This window comes from Podarcis liolepis (assembly GCF_965112155.1).
Source record: "Podarcis liolepis genome assembly, chromosome: 5".
NCBI lineage: Eukaryota > Metazoa > Chordata > Lepidosauria > Squamata > Lacertidae > Podarcis > Podarcis liolepis.
The window spans coordinates 62,487,318-62,497,306 of NC_139556.1; the positions used below are offsets into that span (position 1 = coordinate 62,487,318).

Below are 9,989 nucleotides of genomic sequence, written 5' to 3' on the forward strand. Positions count from 1 at the left end.
GCTGCTTCCTCCAGATACTGAGGATGTGCCGTTAATTCCTACTGCTGGTGCCCTGAACAGCAAGTAAAGTACAAGAACGGGCATCGATGTATGTTGTGTGGCGTATAATGTGATGGGGGAGAATTCCAAGTGGACACCACTCCAGGTCTTGTACAGAGAAGCACGGGAGTGCAATCACAGCAGTTGCTAGCTTCACAGTTATTTATACTGCTGAAGTGTTTCGCAGGCATCAGCAAACCAAGTCACAAGTTGTAACTCTTCTATATTATCTCCGCACCACAGACAGGGAAACTATTAAAGCTCGAGCAATTACATCAGATGTACTTCAAGTCAGGGGTAGAGCTCCTGGCTGCTCTTTTTTCTTTTTTTTTTTAACCCCACAATTTGCTTGCTAGTTTCTTACGCTTTGGGGGAGAGGGCCATTCCCTTTGCATTGTGGCTGCTTCGTGTTGACATCTCTAATGGAATCCATTTAAAACCTAGGGATTTTAAGGACGTCGAAGCCGCTTTGAATGCCATGAAGAACGTAGCACGACTCATCAACGAGAGGAAAAGGCGTTTGGAAAACATAGACAAAATTGCTCAGTGGCAAAGTTCAATAGAGGACTGGGAGGTAAAGAAATGTTCTTACGGCTTCTCCATTGGGGAAGATTATTCTTTATTACAAACATGCACAAAAACCACAAGGCTGCGCTGAGAATCTGCCTCCTGAGTATCTTGCCCATTTACCTTGACTTGGTCAAGGCTTCAGATCCCCATGTACCATGAAGGCGTCCTCATGCAACACATCCACCTGTCCCTTTTATTGATCCCATTAGCTCTTGTTCCAGAGCAGTGGATTATCAGATCAAGTCATAAGCTAGCCAGATGAATTTTAATATCTTCCTAGATTTAATTTCTCACACTTGCTAATTATGGAAGTTAGAATAAACATTTTTATTAGCCAAACTGTTTGCAAGCATTCTGACACTGCTGGGACTTGATATTCACTGCCGACAAAACTCTTAAGTTGCAAACTTGGGCTCTCTTACCAGGAATAAGTTCCATTATAGTCAATTAAGGTCATGGTGCAAACTGTGATAAAGGCCACTTGATTCCTTGATGAAGGTTGGATAGAAACCGTTGACTTCCGCATGCCTGGAATGTAGAAAACTTTGAAGAAGAGTGACTTTATTGCTCTGCTCACTTGCGTCCGGCCCCACCTACCACTTGCATGTGGCCCTCAGAATTTTTTTCATGAATGAATGAATGTGGCCCTGTGAATAAATATGTTTTCCTACCTCTTACTTAGGTCCACAAGCAAATGGTGGATGTCAAAGAGGCCATCTTCTCTTAGGTCAGCCACACTTCAACCACAATCCAACACAGATTGAAATGCATTTTAAAGCACAAATACCAATAGGCTTAAGATTTTTGCCTCATAAATCTTGGTTTTCCCCTGCCCGAACCTCCTCGCTGCCCATGGAGGGTAGTGAGGAGCAAGCACCATTGGCTCGTGATGTGACTGGAAACCTCCAAAGTTAAGCGTGATGTTTAGGCGGGGGAAAACCAAGATTTATGAGGCAAAAATCCTGGCAACGTTCCCCAGTGGGTTCTGGGGAGCTCACTGCATCCCGCTGTGCCGCACAAGCCGTGTCTGCCAACAACAATGTATTTGAAGGACCACACCATGAAATGGATTGTTTATTTACAAGATGTAATGGAGGTGCTGCTTGTAAGATGAAAAAAAAGGCAAGCTGGAAGAACGGTTTAACAGCAAGTGAAGGATGTCAACTGGACTCTAAATAAGATGTAGCTAAATAATGGTGCAGCTATGCGAGGAAATACTGGTGATCATATTTTTGTATTGAATTAAATGAATTTGGTTTGATTTGTAATAATTTGGGAAATTAATAAAAATAATTTGAAAAAGTAAAAAAAAAAGAACACCTAACTTTCTTGCGTTTGGCCTACTGGCAATAACCACTTTTGGTGTGTGTTTTGAGCTTTAATAGGGAAATATCTGGGAGTGCAAGGCTAGGAAGCTGGTTAATTTTTTAAAAAAACCCAACACCATCCTGTTTGGCCCCAGAGTATCTCCACAATAGGCTGCTATATCTTACTTGTCAGCTTCTTTTGAGAAAGAAAATGACATGTCTCTTGTGTTGTGAGTGACAGGGTGAAGATGTCCTTGTGAAGAGTTCTGAACTTATCTACTCTGGGGAATTAACCAAAATTTCCCAGCCTCAAGCAAAGAGCCATCAAAGAATGTTCTTCCTCTTTGATCATCAGCTTGTCTGCTGCAAGAAGGTAAGCTAAGCAAGCTGTGTCCACTTCTGCCTCTGCCAGTTAACACTCTCCACCAATAGTGGAATTCCCCACTGCTTTTCATTGTTTTGCATTCAAGCATTGCATTAAAGAACATCCCAGTGTGTCAGGGTGATGGCATTAATCTAAACGTCACTATTCATATAAATGAAGGAAAGGGTTTCCTACTGCAGACCTGCCTTCCCTGCCATCATTTCTTCCATGCTAGTCTGCTGTGAATTTCTCTACCAACAGTTAATGAAAGAGTCTTGCTGTGGACTGCTCTCCTGCGGCGCTGGAGGAGAGTGAGGCATTTAGCTTTTGCAAGATTAAAATACGGCAGCTGAAAATGCTATCAAATTAAATCCATCAGAAAGTCCCACCCACGTTCTTTCTAAGCATCAGGGCAATTTCTATGGTTGTATTGAATAGATAAGAATCTAACAATGTTTCCACCTGCGTATATAAATGCTCATGTCATTCATTAAGATGCATGCCTGAGTAGAAATCTTACAAAGCCAAGCCCAGGAGGTGGGATGAGGAAAAGGTCACATCCTGCTTGGAGGCTTCCCATGGGTATTTGACTGGCCACTGTGAAAACAGAATATTGGACTAGATAGGCCTTTGGTCTGACTCAGCAGGATGTTGGTACTTACATTCTCGTTTCCTTCAGTAATAGGAGGCATCATAATCCTTACAACAGAAGTGATGGGTTTTATCCTATCTGTGTCTTCTATTATTATGATTATACTAAGTCTTTGATATGACTACAATTAATAGAATGGTGCAGTTACAATATTCACGTTGGTGTCTGTGCATCACATAAGATACAGTCTCCTGGTTAGGGGAAAATATGTTGAAGAATCTGCCCATTTGTTCATAGAACATGCACTCTGGCTGCAAGATCACCAAAAGGATATATATCTTAGGGGAATATTTCAACAGATGCAAGTGTATGCACCACATCTTACCAGTTGCCATGGAAATTTTGAATGCTGAAAAAATACTTAAAGAGCAAAGAGCCCGTACCGTATGTGGCCTTGAGAGAGCTGGCAGCTTCTCTTGATACATTCCACATGGATTCATTGAACCGAATAAACATTTTTCAGAACTGCACAATATTCTTGCAGGGTATGAAACATTCTGCAGCACAACTGAAGAATTTGTTTGTGTGGCTGTAGCAAAGTACCTAACATCAGTCTATCTCTGTAAAAAGGACATGTAATGGGAGAGCAGCCCCCTAACTTTTTAGATTGTCTGTTTTATCTGCCATACTGCCACACAAAATAATGACTTCCTATATAAACCTTATGATGTAAACTGATATAATAATAATAATAATAATAATAATAATAATAATAATAATAATAATAATTTATTATTTGTACCCCGCCCATCTGGCTGGGTTTCCCCAGCCACTCTGGGCGGCTTCCACAGAAACCAAAAAACACTAAAATATCATACATTAAAAGCTTCCCTAAATAGGGCCGCCTTAAGATGTTTTCTGAATGTCAGGTAGTTGTCCATCACCTTGACATCCGATGGGAGGGCATTCCACAGGGCGGGCGCCACCACCGAAAAGGCCCTCTGCCTGGTTCCCTGTAGCTTCGCTTCTCGCAATGAGGGAACCGCCAGAAGGCCCTCGGCGCTGGACCTCAGTGTCCGGGCAGAACGATGGGGGTGGAGACGCTCCTTCAGGTATACTGGGATGATATTGTAGGTAGGTTGTGGAGTGACATTGTGAGCATCTGGTTTGGGTAACAGCTCCAGAAATCATGTCAGGAGTTAGGTTTGAATAATCATTTTCACATAAAATTATGTACCTTGGGAGGTGAACAAAAGGCTTTATTTAAAAAGGATTCTGATTGGGGAGAAGACACCCACCCCCAAACATTAACCCTAGTTTCCATGTACAGTGGTACCTCAGGTTAAGTACTTAATTTGTTCTGGAGGTCCGTTCTTAACCTGAAACTGTTCTTAACCTGAAGCACCATTTTAGCTAATGGGGCCTCCTGCTGCCGCTGTGCCGCCGGAGCACGATTTCTGTTCTCATCCTGAAGCAAAGTTCTTAACCCGAGGTACTATTTCTGGGTTAGCGGAGTCTGTAACCTGAAGCGTATGTAACCTGAAGCGTATGTAACCCGAGGTACCACTATATTGGTTTCAGTTATGCATCTTATGATTTAAACGAAAGGTGTCTGAAATAGGGCACTTTGGGGTGTCTGATTTGGGTAAGCCCCACTAAAATTGTGCCAGGTTTTATGTTTTAGCTGTCAGAACACATTTCTGCACAAAATGGCACAGGACCATTTCCAACCATGTGTGTTATAATGTAATCAAGAGGTACTTTGAGTTTCTTGAAGGATGATGCCCTACAGCCTAAAGGTCCCTAGGCTGTTCAATAAGACTTAAATTTCTTGAGTATATGTACAAAAGCCCACCTCTTGCCATGCTTGGGAGAATGGAAATACACAGTGGGCTTTTGATCTTAAGTACAATCACTCAGTAAGTTAGTAACCTAAAAAATCATGTGTATAATATTGTTTGTACAACCAGAAGAAATTCTTGCGCAACTATTATATTCCATTTAATGAGTGCAAACCTACCATACATTCTCCAAGCAATTAAAAACTACCAAGACTTCCTAGGGCAGTATCACAACTTTCCTTGTTGTATTAGTAGTGACATTAGAAACCCTTACTCTCTTATGTTACAAGAGCCTGGACAGTAGCAGCTGATTTTTACACTCCTCTATCTTATTTCGTAATGTGCCAGGGAAGATTCAGGTGTAGGTTTTCTTTTGGGTTGCGTTTGGTGACTTTTGTGAGTTCCCCAACCCTGTGTTGGAATACACCTCTTTGAATTGCTGTTCCCACAAACAAAGGGAGGGAAACTTAATATAAATCCTGAAAATATATAACTGTAGATGAACCTCCATGCTGGAAAAATACCCACAATGGCTACATTGTACCTCCACTTTCTGAAGCAGAATATGCCTCTCTCAATGCTAGTTGCTGGAATCATATCTCAGGAGAGGGCTGTTGGGCTCAAATCCTGCCTTAGGGCTTCTAATGGGCAACTGGTTGGCCACTGTGAGAAACCAGTTGTTAGGCTAGCTATTGGCTTTTCTGATGTTCTGACATATATATTATTTTGCACATGGTAGCCCATGTATATTTCTGTCTTGAGTATTTGTGCACCAGGAGACTCTGAGAAGCCAAGTGGAACAGGACTATATTTTGCCTCTTAGGATCTCTTGCGACGTGATATCCTGTACTATAAGAGTCGAATCGGCATGGATAACATGGAGATTCTGGATGTGGAAGATGGGAAAGACAAGGACTTCAACATCACCATTAAAAACGCATTCAAGTTGCACTGCAGGGACACTGAAGAAGTCCACTTATTCTGTGCAAAAAAGCCAGAGCAGAAGCAGCGCTGGCTCAAGGCCTTTGAGAACGAAAGGAAGCAGGTTCAGCTTGACCAGGAAACCGGTATGCAACAGTTGCTGGGGTTGCTGCTTAAGGCATTGTGCAGCCCTTAAGCGGAGAAAACCCTTTCCCCAGAAGATTCTCACCTGCCCCACCTGAGCTGTATGTCAAACTTTTGAAATACTCTAATTTCCCTACGGATGTAACAAACAAAACATTGCCTAGGGTCTTAGAGGGCCCTCCTATGTAATTTTTCTGTCTGGTGGATGCACTGGTCCACTAGCTGCGCCAAAGCATCTCCTGAGTCAGGGGTGGGGAGCCCTTTTCAGCCCAAGGGCTTCCTTCCCCCTTAGAGAAACTTCCAGTGGTGGGTGGGGCGAAAGGGAAAAGTGGCCAGAGCAGCGGGGCTGATTTCCAAGTCATTGTGCGCAGAATCAAGCTGCTAAGTGTAATTTTTGCTTCTTGGGATTTTGCACTTGACCCGCCCCCCTTGATTGCTGTGCGTGTGTTTCTACGATGCACCTTGCAAAGGCACAGCTGAGCTAATGAGTTTTGTTTCATCTTCTAGGTTTTTCCATTACTGAGGTGCAGAAGAAACAAGCCATGCTTAATGCCAGCAAACTGAACCAGAGTGGAAAACCAAAAGGCAAGTCAGGATAGTTATCCTTCTCTTTTATCTCTCCCTCCAACAGGGGAATTATCCCAAGTTCTAGTATTAGGAGGGGAGACACTTTATCTCTTTTCACACCATGCATTTCAGAGCACCTTGAACACACGGAGCTGCCTTCAGCCCTGCCAAGGAGATCCAGGATACAGGGCAATATACAAGAACCTGCTCTTGGAAGCTAGTTTTATTCAGTTGGAAGCATCTACCCAAAAGCAAAGTACCTACTTAAGGGGTAGAATTGTCCTCAGAACAGCAGGGGAAGGCAGGATCCCCCTCCCCCTCAAAAAAGACCCCCACTTGCTGCAATTCCATAATAATCAGGCCTCCTGGGTTTGCTATTTAAAGAAACCTGCATGTTAAATGCAAAATTTAATGTGATGCCTAGTCACATTTCAAGATAAAAATATTACTAGTGGCTCATGTGTTCAGAAATGGTAGTTGTGCTGCAGATGGCTTGATCATGAGGACCCTTTTATCAGCTTTTTCTCCTCCCCCACAAAGTGTCATGAGATCAGGCAGAAGATGGACATAAGAGATAAGAAGGTCCTATTGGATGCTTCTGCTAAAAGGCAGCGTTGAGTTGTTTTGAAGAATTATTCTATTAAATTTAGATCATGCTGGGCATCACGAGCAAGAATGTGTTGAATCTGCGTCAATGTAACCTTTTATCCTCTTGCTCATGTTGTTAACAGTGGTCACCCGGACATATTACGATTTCTTGATGCGCCAGAAGCACCCCACATTGCCGACGAACCTCCCCCAGCAGCAAGTTTTCATGCTGGCGGAGCCCAAGCGCAAGCCTTCGAATTTCTGGCAGAACATCAGCAGGCTGGCACCGTTTCGAAAATGAGGGGAAGCAGCCTGATCTTGTGCCTGAATACCTTCTGAGAAAGCACTTTATGCATCAGTCCTGCAAAACAAAGCACTAGCTCCCCCTCCTGGCTTTCAGAGGGATAGCATCTTCCCTTTACTCCCTTATTTCTTTTGCCAGACTGAATGAGCTCAAAAGTGTTACAACATGGACCATTTTTGTTGTTGTGTGTACGTACGCGTGTGTCTGTGAAAGTGAGCTGAGCCTGCCCATCTCTTTTGAATACCCAGGAAGAGAAAGCAAGAGGCTTGAGTTAGAACATAGTTGGAACCTCTCCTGTTTTCTTTCCTTAAAAACACAAAAACCACCCTTATTTTGTCGTTTTTCCTTTTGGACCATTCCTTCCCTTGGGACCATGATTTGCTTGCAGTTTCAACAAGGCTGCCAGACAAAATAGGGGCAAGGGGATGAGCAGTCCCAGTGCCAGCTTTGCATTTGCTCCAAAAAGCTGTTCGAGTGTTGTTGCTGCTGTTACACAGTTTTCTCCTGGGACGACGGACTCCTTTCCCATCACCATCCTCACCCATTTTCACATAAATCCTGAAGAATGGCCAGTGAGCCACCTTCGACCTTCCTTTGCTGAAAGCAGAACTACTGACCACGAACCAGAACCTGACTGGCCAACCTGAAGCATGACTAACAGTCGAGACCTAGTTGAGTTAATGTACATTGTGGGGGAGGGGGAAATGTGCCTAAATTAACTTTAAATTACTTTTATTCTCTACCAACACTTTGCCATAGTTCTTGGCCAATGAATTTTTTTTTTCTGTCAGTGTTTTTAAATGTTTATTTATGGTAAAAGTGCAGATAACTGTATTTTGTAAGAGTTTGTAATCTGTCTTGTCAGATGTTAACTTGATGCCTGCTTTGTCTATTTTTTCCCCCCACTAAAGACAAAGGCCAACATTTGTAAGCCTATATTCCTAAAAAAAAGATGAGACATGTCTGAAGGTGAATTTCAGATGTACCAGTACCACTTACAAGCAAATCAGTATTATCCTTGGGAACTGTGCCACCCATGCAATAGTCTGCCGAGGCAGTGCGGGGATAGGAAACCTGGGCCACAGAGTTCCAGATTTATACAGAAGGGTGTATATATAGACACACTGACACTTGAAAATGGTGGGCAAAAATACCCATGTAATCCTTGACTAGAAAAAGAGAAAGATTTGCCTTACTATAGCAAGATAGCTAGAAGCCATAACTGACTGAATCCCATCCTTTAGGGATTACCTGGTACTGTGAACTTAAAAAGAAAACCATGTACTCTGGTATGAGACTACTGTGAGGGGGTGAGCACTCAGAAGTCTGCCACAGAGATGCAGTGTCCAACTACGGCTAACCAGCCGATAGTTACGCAAATCCAGAAGCATGTACAAATTCATTCTTGCACTATATCTTTCCCCTCGTGGGAGGGGCTACATTTAATTTCATAAAGAAACTTGTAAAAGTGATTTCCACTCCGTGTGTGTCTGTTATAGAATTCTTGGTCCAACAGTCTCGTCCTTTGTGCCTGGTTATTCTTAAGTGAGGAGCGAGCTGCCTAGCAGGCTGGGCTCTATTGCCTTTGTTTCTCTCCAGCTCCAGCCATGTCGACAGCAAGGATGTGGAATCTGTGGTCCTCAAGCTCTTGCTGAATTTTTCAACTCCCATCGTCCTTGATAGGCCACGCTGGCTGTAGTTTATAAGAGAGGACTACCACATCCACACCATACACGTAAAGCACTCTCACACCATTGTAAGTCATGCCCCCCCCAGTGCAAATCCTGGGAACTATTGTTTAAGGCTGATGAGAACTGTAGCTCTGTGAGGCATCTCCTAACACTCGGCACCCTTAACAAACTACAGATCCCAGGATTTTGCACAGTAATCCTTGACTTTTAAAATGATGTGAGAACACTTTACATGTATGGTGTGGCTGTAGCCCAAGGAATCCAGCAACAGCTAGAGGACCTCAGTTTCCCCACCTGGTCTAAAAGCTGATTCACATTACTTTTGTAAAAGATGCATGTGAGACTGCAGCGTCAAGTGATGACTTGTATGTGGACATAATTTAACTTTTTACATAATTTCAAACATACCAAGCTGGACCCCAAGATTTCAGAGCTTTTGCTGATGCAATGGGGCTTTCACATCTCCTTGCTGTTGCATCCCTTAAAGCAGGCCCTGTGAATTGAATGGGATGCAACAGGGCAGGGGAACTAAGCTAAGCTAACTCATTGCCTTCTGCTCACACAAGCAACCATTAAGACTAAACCCTTTATTTTTCAGTTTACATAACTGGCTGGAAGTCTCCAACTGATGAGAAATTATATGCATGCATCCCTGTTTGAAGCTTTCTTTAGTGCAATTACACTTTGATAGCTCCAGCACTCTGGGCTGTAGCATGGGATTTGGAGAGGCTAGATGCCAGTCTAGATATAGCCATCATGTACAAGATGACTCCTAATTTGTTAGTACTTTTCATCTCTTGAACTGTTTAATGTTGTGGGGAGGTAGAATGAGTTCCAAGCCATTCAATCCACATGAGTAAGGCTAGATTAACAAAAGCCACCAGGTTTTACAATGAGACTCAAAAGTGGTGTGCCGCAACATGATCAAGAGCTAAGAACGCTTCTGTCAGATGTGTAGACCTGAAAATACCAATCGTATTAACGACACAGTTCAACCTAGCCAGCTACTAAGCACAGAAGTATTTGAAGAAAAGTGTAGTAGTTGTCAGAGAGAGGAAGTC

General features: G+C 43.0%; 1 protein-coding gene across 9 annotated transcripts in view; it reads left to right on the forward strand.

The window, feature by feature from the left end:
* Positions 1–8,709, forward strand: part of ARHGEF4 (Rho guanine nucleotide exchange factor 4) — a 156,600-nt gene extending 147,891 nt beyond the window's left edge. For 8 of the 9 annotated variants that reach the window (XM_083505747.1, XM_083505748.1, XM_083505749.1 and 5 more), the window contains 5 exons: positions 484–613; positions 2,158–2,289; positions 5,537–5,780; positions 6,286–6,363; positions 7,077–8,709. In XM_083505747.1, coding sequence (XP_083361873.1) covers positions 484–613; positions 2,158–2,289; positions 5,537–5,780; positions 6,286–6,363; positions 7,077–7,234 — 742 coding nt within the window. In that variant the 3' untranslated portion in view covers positions 7,235–8,709. The other variant, XR_014526815.1, reaches the window with a different exon arrangement.
* Positions 8,710–9,989: the final 1,280 nt, after the last annotated feature.